We start from the raw sequence: 21,908 nt of genomic DNA, 5'->3' as shown, positions 1-21,908 counted from the left end.
TTAAAAAATTTATAAAAAAATATTTGTGTTGAGTTCGTTGAATCTTAACATATTTGAACTCATTGAAAGAAAATTTTAAAATATATAAAATTATTAGTTGTAATGAAAAAAAAAACATGCAAAATTATTGAGGTTGTCTTGTCTCAATTATTTGTCTCCTTATATTCCCTATTAGACAAAATATACCATTTTAGCGGGTCGGTCAGCTCTCTATCTTGCTAAGCCAACGAAAGAGGAAAATAAAACTAAAGCTTGCCCTGTTTACGAAACTCGAGCTAAAAACATCTCATTTCGTTTCATTCCCGTTCTTCATTTCTTTCTTGAATCTAAAAGAGACTTCTCAAATTTCGAATCATTTTGCGACGTGTTCTGTTTACTATTCTTTCGTACAACCACTCAGACCTAACGGGAATGAGCAACGAGATAACATGGGTTGCCTTGATATTAAAAGATCGACTTTTAAAACTATAATATATGTCTTATCCGTTTAATTTTTCATAATTATCAAATTACACCTCAAATTTAGATTAATATTGTAATTTAACCCCTTGAATCAGTTTTCATTCGAAAAGTTGTAAAAGAGCGTATTCGAACCATAGAACATTTACATATATGGTACAAAAATGATTGAAAAAATGACATTAATTGTAACGACCGATACCCATGATTTGGATCAAGATTCGGGACCTAATGGCCCCGACATTCCCGTGCATCCCCTACGACATGGTCACGTTATCTACTTCTCGCTTTCAAGAGTAAAGACTGTCCTCACATATCAACACGGGTCCTTTCAACATATTTTATCTCTATCATCACGTATTTACGTATGTAGTAACTCTCAATTCCTTGGTCATCCTATTCTTAGGACCGCTCTCATTCGAATATAAACCGATAAATTTTTCTAAATTATTATTTTTTTCACATTATTATTATTTTTATTTGTTATCAATTGACATTGATATTATTATCATTATTATTATTATTGGAAAGGTACCTAATTATATTATGTGACACCAAAGTATAGTATATAATAATTATAATCATAATAATAATAATAACAATAAAGTTTTGGAGAGAGAGTTGAAAAGCCAGCTCGGTGCTCGTGCCATTGTTTTCTTTTTATGGGACATTGACATTTCAAGTCATGGATTTGCTTTTTAATACATAATATTCGATTTCGTTATCGATATAACAATATTTTTTAACCTAAATACTCGTGAACCGTCTTTACCCTAAGTCACTAATCGATTGAATACGTGATAGTTAGCTCACTGACTGTGTGAGTTAAGTAACTAATTACGATTTCATGAATCTTGGGTCAATGGGTTTAGATAGTGGTCGGGATAAGTGTTTGAATGCAAGTCATCAGATGGTGAAAACACGAGATATGTTGTAAGATCTCATATCGATTGGAGAGTAGAACGAAGTATTTGTTATAAGGGTGTGGAAATCTTTATCTAGTAGATGCGTTTTAAATCTGTGAGGTTGATGTCGATACGTAACAGACCAAAACGGACAATATCTGCTGGCGGTGGGGTTGAGTTGTTACAAATGATATCAGAGTCAAACATTGGGAGATGTGTCAATGAGGACGTTGGGTCCCCAAAGAGGTGGATGTTAGGATCGATACCAGTTGTTAGCTCTGATACCAGTTGTTAGGATCGCACAACAACACACATGCTCGATCTAGATGAACACAAAGAATGGGATAGAGAAAAGTGCAAGGAGAACTCTGGCTAAAAGGATTTTTCTATTGATGACTTCACGTATGTAGAATAAGAGAGAATTACAGAGATCTCAAAGCTCTACCGGAGGGGATATATATATATAGTTCAATTTACTATATATAGATAGCTTTACCCGATTTAACCATCTACTATATATAGCTTTATCGGATATAGTTTTACCAAATATAGCTTTACCTGATATAAACGTTCACCAAGCTATAAATAAGCATCAGGCTCTATAAGCTAACAGACCAAGCTATAAATAAGCATCAGGCTCCATAACCTAACAGTGGATTGTCTCTCCCTAATAAACGTGTATTAAAACTGTGAGGTTGACGATGATTTGAAATTCTTACACGAGGAGAGCTTATGGACAAAAAATGAGGATTCCGGCGGCTTTTGCCAGGAATGGCGAAGTCAAACGGGATAAACTGAGTGTCTCACGTGGTCTAAGTTCCTATGACCGAGTCTTTCTGATCGATTCTTAAATCATTTACTCGACTGTTCAGTCTCTTGACTCTCCATTCACCTGTCGGTTTCACAATTCCATTTCCTTCTTTCTTTCACCGTAAAAAAGGGAATAGAGGAAATAGAGTTCTGTCTCATTCATCCCTTTCCTTCCAAATTACCTCGTGAAAGAATAAAGAGGATCAAGAACGGAAAGTCGTATGAACGGCTTGGAGGGAGGTCTTTCATATCTTTCGAGATCTGGAAAAGCCAAAATCAATGATTTTCTTAGCCCTTATAAAAGAAAGGAAAACTACTGCGGTGCGGTTCAGTGTAGGGGACACCTTCTTCATGATCTAAGCAGGGAGAGCTCCTCTTTGGTTCCATCTGTCCACATTCTTCCTTTCCAGGGGAATTCGGGCTTGATTGTTCTGTGTAGTCGATTCGCTCCCTCTATAAACAGAGTCCATGAGCTCGGGAAGAGAAGTAGAGCCCTCGGTCAACCAAGAGAGGTCCAGCCCTTCCTGATCATTCATCATTCAATTCGTTGCGTTCTTCTTTCGAGCGGATCCGTCAGCTTCTAGTCAACCAACCCAAACTCATTGACCCAAGGTCCACTCTAATCTATTTTATATCTAACTCGTTTCTTATCTAGTTAGCTACTAACAGTGAATAGCTTAACTACCACGTACTTTATTCATCAGTGGATTCTAACCGTAACAACTTTTTACAAAATTTATTCATTATAGGAATAAAATTCTAATTTCTAAAATTAATGGGACTAAATTCTAATTTTTTCTAAATTATAGGGACCGGATTTATAATTTAACCATCTATTTTCTCGTGAATTTTATTTATTTATTTATTTATTTTAGTTCAAAATTATAGATTTAATCTTTATAAAATTTTCATTTATTTAATTTTTCTCAACCTTATTATAATATAATAGGGTTTATTTATTTATTTATTTATTTTCTAATTTACATTTTTATTTTTAATTATTAAAAAAAAAGCCCATAAAAAGCATGGAATATTATAAAAAGCACATATTTAAAAGTAAAAGATTTTACCTTTTTCTCCCACCAAAAAATAATAAATAAATAAAACTATATAATAATGAAAATTAAATTTATACAATTTTTAAAATATTTTCGATCCTCCAACTTTAAAAAAATAACACTTTAGTCCTTCAACCTGCTTACGAATGAAGCGGAGAATCTCCGTTTAGACGGGAATGGGATATTTCTCTCCATTAGCTAAACGGGGCTGAAGACGGGGATTATATTTTTCGTCTCCGTACTCGTCCCCACCCCACTTTTATATATATATTGAGTAGAGATGGGGACGGACAAGGCTTCCATGTCCTATAATAATCTCTAATAATAAGATCATTCATCTTTTAAAAATAAATTTCAAAAAGCAAAAGTCAAGTCGTAGGTCACGTGACCTACACTCGAGTTGGTAGCTAACTGGGTTTTTTCTTAAAGCAAAGCAGATCAGACACCTTCTTGTTATCCAAAAGTCGATCTACTATGGTCAGAGCTTAACTAGACTAAAAATAACCTATGACTAACCTAGCTCAAATTTGATGTTGATTCGGGCAAAACCAGTGAGATAAAAGGTTTGGTTCACGAGAAATTATTATTATTATTATTATTATGATTAAAATGAAGGAAAAAAAAAAAAAAAAAAAAGAAACTATATATATTTTTAGTATAAAAGTTATTATTATTATTATTATTTAACCAAATTTAATAAAAATACTAAGTTTAAGATTTATGCCAAAAATAAAGTGTTAATTTGAGCATTTACCAAAATAAGAATAACTAATAAATAAATAACATTTTTACAAATTAGATTAAATAAAAACTTTGGCATATTTAGAGATATTCTAAATAAATTATTTTTTCGGGTTGACTTGGATTGTCGGGTTATTCATTTTTTTAAATTATTTTTTTAAAATAATACTGACCCACGATATATGTTACTTTAACAACTAAAATATAATAATGTTCAAATATCGAATATGCACCTGTCACATTATATCACTGATATCTGTTACAAACGTTAAATATTCTTAATATTCGTAACAATCTTAAAAATAGTGTATGGTTGGATTGGGTCGTGAACTCTATTTTCGGGTCGAGTTTGTTAATGATATTTAGTACTGAATTATTGTTTACCATATATATCATATTTGATCATTTATTAAATACAAATATCTTCTGTATCTTTTCATTTATTATTTTTTTCAATATGCTTGTAATTTATTTGATTATAAATAGAGAATTTTCACACGACCCGAAAAAAAATTCAAATTGCAAACCGAACCGAATTTTTTATTTTCCAACTAAAAAAAAAAATCTAACACGACCCTTTGATTTAGTTAGTCTAAGTTGTTCGGGCGATCTGATTACATAAAACACCTTATCATATAAAAGAAAATTAAACGACGATGGTCGGTGCGATACTAGGGTGGCGTTGAATGTCGAGGAAAAGAAAATTCGTCGGTGCAGCTTGTTCGTTCGGAGCATAATCGTTATCATTCCTTATATTATATATGATTTATAATTTTGTTTTCATGAAAAGGATAAAAAGAAAAGCTTGAAAGGAAAGTATATAATAAATACATTCTTTTTCAAAACCTATGATTTTTTTCTAAAAGGTGAGCTAACCATTGAGATTAAAAGAGTGATGCAACACTCACTACTCGAAAACTTTTCTTTTCGTATTACTTTACGAGCTTAGATCTTTGTCGGCTGAATGACTCGGTGCCTGCTGAATTTGTTTGATCGGGACATTATGTATTTCTAACGGCTAGATGTTTGAATGATTTCCTCTACAATGTTAAGCTCGGAAATTAGGTTATGATAGAGCTTTGTACTCCTCGTCTAGTATATTGGTTCATAGTCATATCAATTTGAACATAGCTCAATTCGTTAAGACACTCCATATTTACCTTGAAGATCAAATACTCAAATTTTTGCCCATACATGGGTCATTTGAAATTTTCCTCACGTGACTTACGGACGCTCGAGGAAATGAGATGTAGTGAATGAACCGAGATCATATATGAATGAGAGTGATTATGTGTAACAGCTCAAGCCTACTGTTAACCGATATTGTCCTCTTCGGGCTTTCCCTTCCAGGCTTCCCTTCAAGATTTTAAAACGCATTTGAGAGGGGAACGAAGCATTTTTCTACACCTATTCAAGATTTTAAAATGCTTCGTTCCCCTATTCACCCGATGTGGGATCTCACAATTCACTCATCTTTAGGGCTCAACGTCCTCACTAACACTCGTTCCCCTCTCCAATCGATGTGGGATCTCACAATATGTAGATATGATGATTAAAAAATGGTTAAAATAATGGATAGTTTGACACTCGAGTAAACGAGGGGTACATAAATAAACTGAGATCATATCCGAATGAGAGCAATCTCGAAGATAGAATGAGAATTTTCGTAAGAAGCATCCTGCAATGACTGATATTAGTGGGATAGCTTTTACTCTTAAAAGCAAGACGTAAGTAACCATGTCGTAGGGGAATGTCGGGACCATTAGGTGTCAAACATGAGACATGGGTCGTTATGAGTGAGCTAGCAAAAACAAAGCAAAGTATCTTGATAGAACTCGTGTTAGCCAGTAGGGAGGGTCGGGATCGGGATTCGTAACGGTATAGAAGGAGAGAGAGAGAAATAGAAAGTAAAAGAAGATGAGAGAGAGAGAGAGAGAGAAAAGAGAATAAAAGGAAGAAGATGATGAAGATTGACGTTGAAAATCAATGGAGGTTAGAAGAAGGGGGAAGCCATTAGAGAGCAATAGAATCTTAGCTGTATGCATCACTCCCACACTCATAACCAATCAAATTACTCTTTGATTAAACCTTTTCTCTCTCTCTGTTTGGGGAGAGAGAAAATGAAAGAAAAGAAAAGAAAAGAAAAGAAAAAAAGTGCCCCACACAAATCTGTAAGCCATTACTGCAAACCTGTCTCCCCCAATCTTCCTCTGTTTCTTCACTGCTCTGAGGAACAATCCCACAATGTTTGATTCCTTCTTCTTCTTCTTTTTCTTGTTGTTGATTGTATTCCCTCACTGTAAATCTTCTGAAATTTCCGCCGGTGGTCGGAGATTGCTTCACCAGCCATTTTTTCCGATTGATTCTGCTCCTCCGGCGGAGCAGCCATCGCCTCCGGTACCCCCACCGCCGAATCCCAAATACCCATTTTCCACTACCCCTCCTGCAACACCTGATGGGTCACCATTCTTTCCGACGTATCCTGCAACTCCACCTCCTCCAGCGCCGGCGAGTTTAGCCTCGTTTCCGGCTAATATATCTTCTCTGAATCTACCTCATTCGTCTGGTTACAGTTCCAAGAAGGTTGTTCCGTTGGTTATTGCTGGGGTTGTTTCCGCCGTCTTGGTAATCTGCATTGTAGGGTTTTTGTTCTGGCGGCGGCGGCGGGGTGGTCGTGGATTGGGCGATGGAAAGACGTATAGATCGGAGGATAGTAGCCGGTTGTCTCTGGTTCAGAATGTTGAAGTCGGTAATGGAATCCCTAAGTTGAGAAATCCGTCGGCTACTAGCTCTGAGTTTCTGTATTTAGGTACTCTTGTAAGCACGAGAGGGATCGACGAACGTTCCGTTGGCGGAGCTCGTGTTGTTGGTTCTAGGCCGTTGGATTCGCCGGAGCTTCATCCGCTTCCGCCGCTGAATCTAGGTCGGACGAATGAGAAGAAAAATCGCGAAAATGGAGAGGAGAAATCGATTGGAGATGAAGAGGAAGAGGAATTTTACTCTCCGAAAGGTTCTCTCGGCGCGATTGGATCGGGATCTCGACGAGTTCTCGCAACAATGGCGGCGGAAGATTTGCTTGGCAAAACCAGCGATTCGAGCTCGACTTCGTGTTCTACATCTAGCGGTTCCATTTCGCCGGCGAGATCATGTTCTAAGAGTCTCTCACTATCTCCACCGGCGAGTATGAGCCCTAGGAGATCCGTTCAACATGCGGAGCAGGTTTCCCACGGCGGAGGCGAATCAGACGGCGGCGTTAAATCTCATTGTCCATCTCCAATGCGTTTAGCGACGGAGAAGAACTCCACCGCATCTTCTTCCCGGAGATTTTCAAATGCTTCAATTCTCAGTGCGATTTTCCCGAATTTATCAACCGATAAGGATTTAGTTCATCGGAATTCAGATCCAGGCGAGCAGTTTCCTTCTTCTCCTTGTTTATTTCCTCTTTCAGATGGAATTTTAGGGCAAATTCAGATTCAACCGCCGATAGTTTCAAACGTTCCTGATTCGGATTCCGATGCAAAACTTAAGCAATTTCCTTACTCATTTACTTCATCTTCTCCTTCATCGTCACCGGAACGAGTAGTTTTGGACTCTTCTCCGTCGAGAACCTCCATTATTTCCGATCAAACCAGGTCTTCTCCACCATCACCAGAGAGAATTCTCAACCATTTTGATCAAGATGTGAAATCTTCTTCTAATGTGGCTCCTCCACCACCTCCACCTCCACCACCGCCACCGCCGCCACCACCACCACTGGTAGCACTCCCAGGACGCAGAGAAATGCCGATTTCGCCTAAAACACCAATGGATCAATCCATTACAAAGGCGGCTCCTCCATTAGTGCCTCCATTAAAGCCATTTCAAATGGAGAATCTGAAAAATGTATCACCAATTCAGCTGCCATCTTGCAAAAGCAATGGTGAATCATCTGAAGATACCCCCAAGCCCAAATTGAAGCCATTGCATTGGGATAAAGTAAGGGCTAGCTCTGATCGTGAGATGGTGTGGGATCAACTCAGATCAAGCTCTTTTAAGTAAGTGAAGAATCAAGAACTCATGTTTTCTCTGTTTTTCAGTTGCTTTTTTTTGATGAATAGTGTCTTGAACTGTTGAGATTCTGAGCTTACTAGAATTGGTTTTGTTGTAGAGTGAATGAGGAAATGATTGAAACTCTGTTTGTTGTGAACACTTCCAACTCGAAGGAGACAACTCCACGGCCTGTGTTTCCGACACCTAACCAAGAGATCGGAGTTCTCGATCCGAAGAAGTCGCAGAATATTGCGATTGCGTTACGAGCGCTTAATGTGACGATAGAAGAAGTTTGTGATGCCCTTTTAGAAGGTATGGTTAAGATTTCTTGGCTCCATGGTAAAGGTTTTGCATCTTTCGATCGAATTTGTGCTATACAAACTTAGATGTTATGGTGTAATAGTCTTAGCCCACCGCTACTAGATATTGTCCTCTTTGGGTTTTCCTTTTCGAGCTTCCCTTTAAGGTTTTTAAAACGCATCTCCTACATAGAGTATCTTCCAATCCACCCCCTTGGGGTGCAGCGTCCTCATTAGCACAGCGCCCGGAGTCGGGCTCTGATATCATTTGTAACAACTCAAGCCCACTGCTAGCAGATATTGTCCTCTTTAGGCTTTCCTTTCCGGGCTTCCCCTCAAAGTTTTTAAAACGCGTCTACTAGGGAGAGGTTTCCACACCCTTAAAAGGAATGTTTCATTCCCCTCTCCATCCGATGTGGGATCTCATAATCCACCCCCCTTGGGGGCCAGCGTCCTCGTTGGCACACTGCCCGGTGTCTAGCTCTAATATCAGTTGTAACAGCCCAAGCCCACCACTTGCCAGTGTCTCGCTTTGATACCATTTGTAACAGCCCAAGTCCACCGCTAGTAGATATTGTCATTTTTAGGCTTTCCTTTCCAGGCTTCCTCTCAAGGTTTTTAATACGCGTTTGCTAGGGAGAGGTTTCCACACCCTTACGAGGAATGCTTCGTTCCTCTCTCCAACCGATAACCGATGTGGGATCTCACAAATCCACTCCCCTTGGGGCCCAGCATCCTTGTTGGCACACCGCCTGGTATTTGACTATCATACCATTTGTAACAGTCCAAGCCCACCGCTAGCAGATATTGTCCTCTTTGGCTTTCCCTTTCGAGTTTCTCCTCAAGGTTTTTAAAACGCCTATTCTAGGGAGAGGTTTCCACACCTTTATAAAAAATGTTTCGTTCCTCTCTCCAACCGACGTGGGATCTCACATCATGTCTGGTGGCCAAATCACTGCTGCCTTTTCTGTAGTATATGTCTTGGTTAGTAACTATCCATAAGGAAATCTACAAGTTTCTCCGATCTTCCTTGGCAAAAGAACGTTTCTTTTCGGAGTATCCGACGTTTACATTCACGAGCTATGTTGTCAAGTCGATAAACATCTCTATTCTGTCGAATCCCAACCGAAAAGTGAGTATAAAAGCTTGAATGATATGAATGCAGGTAATGCAGAAGCACTTGGAATAGAGCTACTTGAAAGCTTATTGAAAATGGCTCCAACAAAAGAAGAAGAACGCAAGCTAAAGGCATCAAAGGATGTCTCACCTACAAAATTTGGCCCAGCTGAGAAGTTTTTGAAGGCAATCCTTGATGTTCCTTTTGCATTCAAAAGGGTGGATGCAATGCTTTACATGGCAAATTTCGAGTCCGAGATCGAGTACCTAAAGAAGTCATTCGAAAATCTCGAGGTACTTAAGTTATATAACCCCGTCGACCTGTCGACCCGTCTCGAGAATTACTGAATCTGTGATGATCTGATAGTTATAAAAACGCCAATTCGTTTTCTCTAATTGCAGACTGCCTGTGAAGAATTGAGGAACAGCAGGATGTTCTTGAAACTTTTAGAAGCTGTACTCAAGACAGGGAATCGTATGAACGTTGGCACGAACCGTGGTGATGCCCACGCGTTCAAACTCGACACGCTTTTAAAACTTGTTGATGTCAAGGGTGCAGATGGAAAAACCACTCTTCTACATTTCGTCGTACAAGAAATCATAAGAAGCGAAGGAGCTCGTCTTTGTAACACGAGTTCTCCAAACTTGAACCCGAATGACGATATCAAATGCAGGAAGCTTGGTCTGCAAGTTGTTTCGAGTCTTAGCTCAGAGCTCACCAACGTAAAGAAGGCTGCTTCGATGGATTCCGACGTGCTCAATGGCGAGGTCGTTAAGCTTTCGAGAGGACTCAACAACATTAGGGAGGCTCTACGTCTCAACGAAGCAGATGGACGAAACGATAGCACGGAAAAGTTCTCGTACTCGATGAGTAGATTCTTGAAAATGGCAGAAGAGGAACTGATTAGAATCCAAGCTCAGGAAAGTGTTGCATTATCTCTAGTAAAGGAGATCACTGAGTACTTCCATGGCAACTCTGCCAAGGAAGAAGCTCATCCATTTAGGATTTTCATGGTGGTTCGAGATTTCCTAACGGTTCTGGACGGAGTTTGCAAAGAAGTCGGGACGATAAACGAGCGGACGATCGTGAGTTCGGCTCATAAATTCCCAGTTCCGGTGAATCCGACATTACCACAAGCATTTCAAGCTCATCATAGAGTGCAGAAATACAGTTCTTCTGATGAAGAATGAACATTGTTTTAGGTGTGTTTTGTTGCTAGAAAATTATGCTCCTCAACTTCTACTTGTGTAAATCCCATGTAAAAGATTTTGAATTGAGTTCATGTAGAAGATATATATATATATAAAGAAATGATATAATACCAAGTGAAATGAAGCCAAGTTCCTATATAACCTTCTTTCTTTCTTTCTTCCACGGGACGGTACAGTTAAGAGACGTATAACGACTCAAGTCCACTGTTAGTAGTTATTGTCCTCTTTGCATTTTCTTGTTCGGGCTTTCTCTCAAGGTTTTTAAAACATGTCTGTTAGGGATAGATTTTCGCAGCCTTATATAAAAAATGTTTCGTTCTCCTCTCTAACTGATATGGGATCTCACAATACACCCTCTTTCGGGGCCCAACGTCCTTGTTGGCACACTGCCTCGTGTCCACTCCCTTCGGGGCTCACCCTCTTTGGATTTTCTCTTTCGGGCTTCCCCTCAAAGTTTTTAGAACACGTCTGCTAGGGAGAAATTTTGATACCCTTATAAAAAAATGTTTTGTTTTCCTCCCCAACCGATGTGGGATCTCACAATACACCCTCTTTTGGGGCCTAGCGTCTTTGCTGGCATACCGCCTCATGTCCACTCCCTTCAGGGCTCACCCTCTTTGGGTTTTCTCTTTCGGGCTTCCTCTCAAGGTTTTTAAAACAGTTAAGGAGGGATTTCCACGCCCTTATAAAAAAAATGTTTCGTTTTCCTCCCCAACTGATGTGGGATCTCACAATACACCTTCTTTCGGGGCCTAGCGTCCTCGCTGACACTCGTTCCCTTCTCCAATCGATGTGAGACCCACCAATCTACACTCCTTCAGGGTCCAGCGTTCTCGATGACACTCGTTTCCTTCTCCAATTGATGTGGGACCCACCAATCCACCCTCCTTCGGGGCCCATCGTCCTTGCCGGCACTTGTTCCCTTCTCTAATTGATATGGGACCCACTAATCCACACTCCTTCGAGTCGCCTCGTGTCTACCTCTTTCAGGGCTCAGCCTCCTCTCTGGCACGTCACCCGGTGCCTGGCTCTAATACCATTTGTAACGACTCAAGCCCACCGCTAGCAAATATTATCCTCTTTAGGCTTTCCCTTTCGGGCTTCCTCTCAAGGTTTTTAAAACGCGTATGCTAGAGAGAGTTTTCCACACCCTTATAAAAAAATGTTTCGTTCTACTCTCCAACCGATGTGGGATGTCACACGACGTAAATGATATTATTTAGTAATAAAAAAGATTGTCATTAGAGATGTCCATTTTACCCACATATTTTTTTCCTTTAGATAAATAGTGTTAGAGACGAAATTATATTCCCCGTCCCTGTCTCTCTGCCCAATTCCCCACCCAATAAAATATATATAAACAAAAAGTATAATTTAATTCTAGTAAATTAATTAATAAAATATGACAAAAGAAAAAAAAAAAAAAAACAAAAAAACTTCGAAAGTATAAAACATTTTAAACTCAAAATTCGATGAAATCGAAAATGTACATAATTCATTTAACAAGTGTGGGGTCAAAAAGAATATTTGAACCTTTTAAAATACTAATAATACTAATAATAATAATAAAATGACAAAAAAGAAAGAAAAATTCAATTTGAACACTTTACCTTATAAATCTTACTAAATTTGAAACCCTAATAATTAACCCATAATAATAATAATCATACAAACCAATATTTACGGGTTGGGTCTGTAACTGATATTAGTGATGTGATATAACTTAGCCTCACGGATAATTTCATTACGTCCCTCATTACGAGCTTGTACACATGCTTCTAGAGCTACTCAGTTAGCTACAGCACCTGGTGCATTACTCCAAGGGTGCCCTAAAGTTCCTCGACCAAATTGTATTACAGAATTATCTGAAAAAATTTCGGTTAAAGCACCTGACAATCTAACATGACCGAACTCGAAAAAACTCTATTCAGGTTACAACCCGTCGACAAATTTAGCAATCTAAATAATTGTCTTATTCACGTCATTAATCTACTCTAGTCTTGAAATCTCCTCCATCTCTATTATGTCCACAAACAATTCTCATTTTATCCCATTCATAAAGACCTCAAGATTGTGAAAGAGGGAGAGAAAAGCTTCGGGCCCATTTCCATGGCGGACGGTGAGGGCAAAACCGGCAACAATGGGAAAAAAGTTAATCTTCTGGTGGTTACATACCCAGCTCAAGGTCACATAAATCCCCTTTTACAATTCTCCAAACGTCTCCATCACAAAGGCGCCGCCGTGACCTTCGTCGTCACCAAATTCCTTTTCAATAACCAACCCAACTCCGACCACCCTCCGCCGTTTCCCGTCGAGACGATCTCCGATGGCCACGACGCCGGCGGATTTCTCTCCGCCGTCTCCATCTCCGACTACCACGACCGCCTCAAGCACGACGGGTCACAGACTCTCCGGGATCTGATACGGCGGAAGGAGGACGCCGGCCGCCGGTTCGACGCCGTGGTGTACGACGGATTTATGCCGTGGATTTTGGATGTGGGGAAGGAATTTGGGCTGAGGACGGTGGCGTATTTTACACAGTCCTGCGCTGTGAATAACATTTATTACCATGTTTACAGGGGAGAAATTAAGGCGCCGGTGGTGGCGGCAGCGGAGGAGGAGATTCGGATCGCCGGAATGCCGCTGCTGACGATGGCGGATATGCCGTCGCTTGTCCAGGTTGGGAACCCATATCCGGGATTCTCCGATCTGGTGATTAATCAGTTTGGAAACGTGGAGGAAGCCGATTGGTTAGTCTGCAACAGTTTCTACGAACTAGAACACCAGGTTTGTCTACTAAAACTCAGAACCTTTAATTTTGTTTCAAATCGTCATCGCGCACACTACCCACTGCTCAGTGTTTAGCTTTGATAACATTTGTAACATTATCCATCAGCTTCACGCACACTACCCACTGCTCAGTGTTTGGCTTTGATAACATTTGTAACATTATCCGTCAGTTTCACGGTTTTTAAAACGCGTCCGGTTAAGAAAAATTTCTATACCACTAGAATGATTCGTTCTCCTCTCCAACCGACTTGGGATCTCACAATCCACGTTTTGGGAAGTTCCCACCTCCTGTCTCAATCTCCATCTCTCCAATTTTTTCAATTTTGGCCGTGATCGGTTTTTCCATATATTCCAAAAAACTTATTTTTGCGGGGACGGAGGCAGGAAAATAAGAGAATGGTCACTGACTAGGCAACAAGATAGGGACGGAGACAGGAAGATAAGAGAATGGTCACTGACCAGGCAACACTACACAGGTGAATGGTCATGGGTCGATCGAGCCCAAATCTAAAAATCTCTATAAATAGACGTTCTCTCTACGACTCTTGGAATCAAAGACCCAAAGATGCTATAAAGGTCGATTTTGAAGACCAAAATCTCGGCTATGAAGGCTGATCTTGAAGACTTTCATAATAAACTGACAATTCAACCTCTAGAACAAGCTACAAGTTTGAAAGCTTCGAAAACAAGTTAAAAGATTCAATCTCGAGAACAAGCACTCCAGTCATGATCTAGATCAATACATGTACAAACAGATATAAAGAACACGATTGCTTTTCTTCCTTCATTCACTTACTCATTCCCTTTTGTTTTTTGGGGCAAGGTTTCAGGTGCTAGAAGGGATGGAGAATAAATGGAAGATGAAGACGATCGGACCGAACATACCATCGTTCTACACCGACAAACGAATAGACAACGATAGGGACTACGGGTTCAACCTGTTCAAAATGAACAATGAGGTTTGCCAAAAATGGCTAGACACCCGTCCAAAAGCGTCAGTAGTTTTTGTAGCGTTCGGAAGCTATGCAGCTTTGAGCGTCGAGCAAATGGAGGAATTGGCTTGGGGTTTGGCACAAAGCAATTCCTTTTTCTTGTGGGTGGTAAGTCTTACACTAACCTTCAGTAGATTTATTTAGTTTTTCCTCGTTCATAACATGTGGGTAAAAATTTAAATCTCGAACGTTTTAGTCAAAAGTATAAGACATTGACCCGACATTGACCCGTTTAAGAAATAGCAATATAAATAGAACTACAAAGGATCAAACATCTCGAGTCTAAAAAAAACTTAATTATCTTTTTCTCGATTTTAAAATTTTTCTAAAGAATTTATTAGACATTTTGTTTTATTATTTTTTATTTTTATAAAATTTAAATTTAAAAAAATGAAACAAAATTAGGTCTAACGATAACGTACCGGTTGAACAGGTAAGGGAGACAGAGGCGGCGAAAATTCCGGCGAAATTTGCAGAAGCGACGGCAGGCAGAGGGCTATTGGTCCCTTGGTGTCGTCAATTGGATGTTTTATCACACGAATCGATCGGTTGTTTTGTGACGCATTGCGGCTGGAACTCGACGCTAGAGGCTTTGACCATCAGCGTTCCCATGGTGGCAATGCCGCAGTGGACAGATCAAACCACCAATGCCAAGTTTGTAACGGACATTTGGAAGACCGGAGTTAGGGCTCTGCTTGACGATGCGGGAATAGTGCGACGAACATCGGTTGCAGATTGCATCTTGAAGGTCATGGATGACGATGGAGGAACGGAGATTCGGAAAAACGCCGCTAAATGGGGAGAGTTAGCGAAACGGGCGGTGGATCGCGACGGAAGTTCGGATCGTACTGTTGATGAGATTCTTGCCCAATTGGTTTCTGTTTGAATATTTAAATTTAATTATTTTTATTTTTATTTTCTTTTGGTCTATTTTCAAAATGTTTGTTAGGATTGAACCTCTGGTCCTTCATGTGTTCTTGTGTATGATGACATGTGTCCCGTAGCCCTTCATGTGTCTTTGTGTAATGATGACACGCGTCCCGTGACCCTTCATGTGTCATTGTGTATGATGACCCGTGTCCTTGTGTATGATGACACATGTCCTTGTGTATGATAACATGTGTCCCATGACCCTTCATGTGTTCTTGTGTATGATAACACGTGTTCTGTGACCCTTCATGTGTTCTGTTTATGATGACACGTGTCCTTGTGTATGATGACACGTGTCCCGTGGCCCTTCATGTGTTCTTATGTATGATGACACGTGTCCCGTGACCCTTCATGTGTTCTTGTGTATGATGACACGTGTCCTGTGGCCCTTCATGTGTTATTGTGTATGATGACACCTGTCCGTGGCCCTTCATGTGTTCTTGTGTATGATGACACCTGTCACGTGGCCCTTCATGTTTTCTTGTGTGTGATGACACGTGTCTCGTGGCCCTTCATGTGTTTTTGTGTATGATGACACCTGTCCCTTGACCCTTCATGTGTTGAATATTATGTTATGTTATGGTGGGCCCTACATGGGTTGAATGTTATGTTATGTTGTGGTGGCCCCTACTATGTCATGTTATGTTACACCACAACAAGCTACGTTATGTTATGATAAGTTACATTATGATATGATCATGCCATGATGTATGAAAGCGATAAATTTGGACACTACGATGCCATGGAAGATATCATCCATCGTGGTGTATCATCAATAACATCGATATCAGTTGATTTAGACCTGTTTATGATCTTAAACATGTCTTGGGAGAGTAAGATCTGGATTACCTTGTTGATCAAATATCTCAAGGTAAGAAAACTTATTTGAGATTCAAATCACTCCACAAACAAGATCGATCATATCAAGCTTGAATAAATTGTAACATAAACTGCATAAAATTGCGAAGAAACTTGGATCTTGTTTAACAGAAAGCTCAAATGCTCGTTTTACTAGATTTTCTATGTCTACTCTACAAAGACAATATGGATTCATATAGCCTCGAAATAAAACCTTTGACCTTCTACGGTCATTTCAATATTTGCAAAATTCATATTTTATGACTATAATTAGCCACTGTGTAAATGTAATTTTAAAATACATGAACAAAACACCATAACTCTAGATTATATTCACTCAAAATTTGAAACCATCTATAATAATTGAAGCCCATCTTCCTTGAAGTTCATGTTACACGATTGAGATGTCTTAATTTATATCATTTAAGGTCAACTGTTGGTCGCTTCAAGTTTAAGTCCATGCTTCTTTCACCTCAAATTCAAAGTCGAGTTGCACTTGCTTCAAGATCAAGATGAACTTTGATCTAGGGGTTGTACATGGTCCGGGTCGGGTTGGGTTGAGGGATTTTTTTGAACCAACCCAAACGTTCGGGTTGGTTGGATTGGTAACCCAACCCAACCCTCTATTTTCAGGTTGTGTTCGAGTTGTTCCAAATTTAGAAGAGACAAGAAGTAGAGAAACAACCTACTGCCGAGCGGAGAAGTTTGACGAGAGACACATAGTGTAGAAGTCTGACGGAAATGGAACGGAAAGCCAAGCGCAGAGAGAATCGGCCACGACGTTCGACGAGAAACACAGAGACGAGATTGAGTGGAGAAATGAGAGCTGAGAAGAGAGTTTGACGAAGAAATAAAGAGGTGACTGGCGAGTGACGTCGACGTCCGCTATGAGATGAGAACGACGTCAATGGAGAAGACGAACGTTGTGAGATGAGAACGATGAAGATTAAGAGCAGAGAGACAATGAGATAGATGAGAATCATCATTACAATTATTAATTCAATCTCGTGTATCGAAGATGAGAGAGAGAAAGTCTACACCCTGAAGAGTGCATGTGCGCCGCGTGGCAGGGTCAGACAACATGACTCATGGGTGGGCTGCGTGGGCTTGGACTTTCTTTTAAAAGGTTTTTGGGTTGGGATGGGTTGTCTCAATAATTTGAATTTTGAACCTGATCTAGATTGGGTTTCAAAAAACGAACCCAACCCAAACTCAAAGTCCTTTAAAACCCAACCCAACCCTTATAATTTGGGTTGGGTCGGATTGAATTCTCGGGTTAGCAAGTTGAGTGTACACCCCTACTTTGATCACTATGTCAAGTGTTGTTTCTGTCAAGTTCAAAGTTGAGGGTCTCTTCCCTCAAGGTCAAGTCCTCCGAGCTTCGCTTGCCTCAAGTGAAGAGTTTCATTCGTCTCACACGTTAGAGGTTCACTCGCTTCAAGCTCACGTTTGAACATCACTTGCTTCAAGTTCAAGTTCTGAGCTTCGCTTGCCCTTAACCTCAAATGTAAGGTAGAGCTTAAGCTCGTGTTTCACTTGCACCCTTCAAATTATTAGCTACACTCTTCTCTAAGTTCAAAGTCGAGTTATGTTCGATTAATATTTGAATTTAAACTTTGTTCGATCTCAAATTTAAGGTTGAGTTTCGCTCCGTTCAAGATCAAGCTAAAACTTAGCTCGTCTCAAGTTCAAGCCTAACTAACCCGTAACTAGGGTTACAACCTAACCTCATCCTACTCTACTTTTAAAATTATTATAAAAATTAAAAATATTTGACGTTTGAAACTGATGTTAATGATATGTTGTGACTTGTGAATAATATTTTCAATAGGTACGATAGATAATTAATATTTCTTAAATAATTAAAAAATACAACCCGACAATCTAATCTAACGTAACTCGAAAATAGACGATTGAATTAGATTGAATTGTAAACTCTGTTCACGTTGTAACCCGAACTTTCTAGTGGGTAAAAAAAATGTAGCAATTCAAATAGTCGTCTTTTTCACCGTCATTAATCGACCGTGGTCCTCAAATATCCTCCAACTATTACCATCCACAAACACTTCTCATTTATCCATTCATAAAGACCTCAAGATTGTGAAAGAGGGAGAGAAAAGCTTCGGGCCCATTTCCATGGCGGACGGTGAGGGCAAAATCGGCAACAATGGGAAAAAAGTTAATCTTCTGGTGGTTACATACCCAGCTCAAGGTCACATAAATCCCCTTTTACAATTCTCCAAACGTCTCCATCACAAGGGCGCCGCCGTGACCTTCGTCGTCACCAAATTCCTTTTCAATAACCAACCCAACTCCGACCACCCTCCGCCGTTCCCCGTCGAGACCATCTCCGACGGCCACGACGCCGGCGGATTTCCCTCCGCCGTCTCCATCTCCGACTACCACGACCGCTTCAAGCATGACGGGTCACAGACTCTCCGGGATCTGATACGGCGGAAGGAAGACGCCGGCCGCCGCATCGACGCCGTGGTGTACGACGGAGTTATGCCGTGGGTTTTGGATTTGGGGAAGGAATTTGGGCTGAGGACGGTGGCGTATTTCACACAGTCTTGCGCTGTGAATAACATTTATTACCATGTTTACAGGGGAGAAATTAAGGTGCCCGTGGTGGCGGAGGAGGAGATTCGGATCGCCGGAATGCCGCCGCTGACGACGGCGGATATGCCGTCGTTTATCCAGGTTGTGAACCCATACCCGGGATTCTCGGATGTGGTGATTAATCAGTTTGAAAACGTGGAGGAAGCCAATTGGTTAGTCTGCAATAGTTTCTACGAACTAGAACACCAGGTTTGTAACTCCTAACTAGCACACTTCTCCGTGTTTGATAACATTTATAATAGTTAAAGTTCATCGCTAGCCGACATTTCCATTTTGACCTGTTACTTATCACTTACGTATCACTGGTCAAAGTCCATCGCTAGCAAATATTATCCGTTTTGACCTGTCACGTATCACTGGTCAAAGTTCATCGTTAGCAGATATTATCCGTTTTGATTTGCTACGTATCACTGTTCAAAGCCCATCGCTAGCAGATATTATCTGTTTTGACCTATTACGTATCACTGGTCAAAGTCCATCGCTAGCAGATATTATTCGTTTTGACCTGTTACGTATCGCTAGTGAAAGTCTATCGCTAGCAGATATTATCCGTTTTGACCTGTTACGTATCACCGTCAGACTCATGATTTGATATTATCCGTTTTGGTCTGTTACGTATCACTGTCAGCCTCACGATTTGATATCACCGACACATTCTCTTTCAATCTTCATCTCTCCCAAATTTTCCATATATTTGGGCGGAGATCGGGTTTCCCATATATTTCAAAGAACTTATTTTTGCGTAGAGCCAAAGGACGAGTTTCACTCACCTCAAGTTCAAGTTCAAGTCTAAGTTTCACCCGCCTATCAATACACTGTCCTATATTGGCATTCTATCAATGCACGTTTCTTTATTGGCTTCACTACAAAGAGGATCACCGAAAGACACGTTCATCAAAATGTCACTGGTCAATTGAGTCCAAAATCTAAAGATCTCTTCAAATAGAGGAGTCTCCTTTATTTTCAATGTTAAAAAATATAAGAATCCGAGTCCTTTGGTTTTCGAAATGCTACAAAGTCCGATTTTGAAGACCAAAATCTCAGCTATGAATTACCAGAGAAATTCAAGTAAACGTATATAAACGAGTACCAAGAACACAATTGCTTTCTTCCTTCCTTCACTTACTCATTCCCTTTTGTTTTTTGGGACACGATTTCAGGTTCTAGAAGGGATGAAGAATAAATTGAGCATGAAGACGATCGGACCGAACGTACCATCGTTCTACACCGACAAACGAATAGACGACGATAGGGACTATGGGTTCAACCTTTTCAAAATGAACAATGAGGTTTGCCAAAAATGGCTAGACGCCCGTCCAAAAGCGTCAGTAGTTTTTGCAGCGTTCGGGAGCTATGCAGCTTTGAGCGTCGAGCAAATGGAGGAATTGGCTTGGGGTTTGGCACAAAGTAATTCCTTTTTCTTGTGGGTGGTAAGTTTTACACTAACCTTTCGTGGATTTATTTACAAAATTTTTAAGTTCTTCCTCGTTCATAATATGTGGGTAAAAATTTAAACTTCTGACGTTTTAGTCAAAAGTATAAGGCTTTGACCCGTTAAATTTTGTTATGACGTTTTAGTCAAGGCATTGACCCGTTAAGTTTTGTTCATGTCGGTAATTATCATTTTGTTCCTCAGCTATATTACTCCCATAAATAGAAATACAAAGGATCAAACGTCTCGAGGTCTGAATCTATCTACTACTTATGTAGCAAATAAGATATGAGAATTTGAGATTTTAAGAATTTATCAGACATTTTGACACGAGCATATTTTTTATATATTTTTTACTTTTTTTTTTTATTTTCTAAAATTTAAATTAAAAAAAAAAGTCATGTGACCAATTGAATATGAAACAAAATTAGGCCTAAAGTTAACGTACCGATTGAACAGGTAAGGGAGACAGAGGCGGCGAAGGTTCCAGTGAAATTTGCAGAGGCGACGGCGGACAGAGGGCTATTGGTCTCTTGGTGCTGTCAATTGGATGTTTTATCACATGAATCGATCGGTTGCTTTGTGACGCACTGCGGTTGGAACTCGACGCTGGAGGCTCTGACCATCGGCGTTCCCATGGTGGCGATGCCGCAGTGGACAGATCAAACCACCAATGCCAAGTTTGTAACAGACATTTGGAAGACCGGAGTTAGGGCTCTGCTCGACGATGCCGGAATAGTGCGACGGACAACGATTGCAGATTGCATCTTGAAGGTCATGGATAACAACGGAGGAACGAAGATTCGGAAAAACGCCACTAAATGGGGAGAGTTAGCGAAAGGGGCGGTGGATCGCGACGGAAGTTCCGATCGTACTGTTGATGAGATTCTTGCCCAATTGGTTTCTGTCTAAATAAATAAATAAATATATATATATATATATATTTTAATCTCTTTCCTTTTTCAATAGGTTCATATTTGGTGACGTTATTGCTACTTTAATCAAGAAAGTTGTAGAATTACCACTGCTTAGCTTTCAATTTGCCTCTGACCATTAAATGAAATGTGAATAACCCGTCCTTCAAATGCAAAGGCAAAAGGGAGCTTGATTAAGTAGTCTGAGGTTGTCGGGTTCTCGGGTCATATAAACCCCTAATCCTATTTTTTTTTTAAAATTAAATAGTTTTAATATCTATTGAGTTATACATTATGCATTAGTCATTAATTTTGCTCTCACCTTTATTTGTAATAAATAATATTAATAATTCACAAAAACAAAAACAAAATTGGTTGTATTTATCCATTTTTAGATCTCCAAATTTTATTTACTAAATTTATGAATTTTCTGTTAAATTTATCATTTTAAAAAACATATAAATAGGGAAAGAAATGAAAAAAAAAAAATACAAATCATCCATAGCTCATAAAAAATAAATAAATAAAATAAAATTTCTTTTCAGAAATTTCGATGAAGTTGTGGATGATATGCTTAGTTTTGATTAGCATGGTGGTGATGGCCCGAGCAGATGAAGAGGAGAGTAAACCCATTGAGTTTTTGAATTGCAATCAACCAAAGCCTCCTCCGGCTTGCCTTGAAATAATACATAGGAGATTTCCCCGCCCTCCCTTACATGATGACCGTGGTTGCAACGCAATTAC

The 21,908-nt window shown here is 39.7% G+C and overlaps 3 protein-coding genes across 4 annotated transcripts; all 3 read left to right on the top strand.

Moving 5' to 3' along the window:
- Nucleotides 1-5,957: 5,957 nt before the first annotated feature.
- LOC111811426 (formin-like protein 1) lies at nt 5,958-10,770 on the top strand. The gene is made up of 4 exons (XM_023698265.2): nt 5,958-8,007; nt 8,121-8,314; nt 9,467-9,711; nt 9,820-10,770. The coding sequence occupies exons 1-4, from the start codon at nt 6,218-6,220 to the stop codon at nt 10,606-10,608; spliced, it is 3,018 nt and encodes a 1,005-aa protein (XP_023554033.2). The 5' UTR covers nt 5,958-6,217; the 3' UTR covers nt 10,609-10,770.
- A 1,890-nt stretch (nt 10,771-12,660) lies between these two features.
- Nucleotides 12,661-15,341, top strand: LOC111811427 (UDP-glycosyltransferase 74G1). 2 transcript variants are annotated; one of them, XM_023698266.2, is made up of 3 exons: nt 12,663-13,416; nt 14,250-14,519; nt 14,845-15,341. In XM_023698266.2, exons 1-3 carry the CDS (start codon nt 12,739-12,741, stop codon nt 15,295-15,297), a joined length of 1,401 nt encoding a protein of 466 aa, XP_023554034.2. In that variant the 5' UTR covers nt 12,663-12,738; the 3' UTR covers nt 15,298-15,341. The 2 variants fall into 2 exon arrangements, with proteins under 2 accessions (XP_086974099.1, XP_023554034.2); XM_087117973.1 differs by lacking the exon at nt 14,250-14,519 and having other exon boundaries at nt 12,661-13,416.
- A 2,917-nt stretch (nt 15,342-18,258) lies between these two features.
- LOC147789158 (UDP-glycosyltransferase 74G1-like) lies at nt 18,259-21,216 on the top strand. The gene is made up of 3 exons (XM_087117974.1): nt 18,259-19,007; nt 19,979-20,248; nt 20,710-21,216. The coding sequence occupies exons 1-3, from the start codon at nt 18,336-18,338 to the stop codon at nt 21,160-21,162; spliced, it is 1,395 nt and encodes a 464-aa protein (XP_086974100.1). The 5' UTR covers nt 18,259-18,335; the 3' UTR covers nt 21,163-21,216.
- The last annotated feature ends 692 nt before the right edge of the window (nt 21,217-21,908 follow it).

This window comes from Cucurbita pepo, chromosome 15 (assembly GCF_057944985.1).
Source record: "Cucurbita pepo subsp. pepo isolate OVF chromosome 15, ASM5794498v1, whole genome shotgun sequence".
NCBI classification, from domain to species: Eukaryota; Viridiplantae; Streptophyta; class Magnoliopsida; order Cucurbitales; family Cucurbitaceae; genus Cucurbita; species Cucurbita pepo.
The sequence above is the reverse complement of the archived record's forward strand: the minus strand, read 5'-3'. Positions and strand labels throughout refer to the sequence as shown.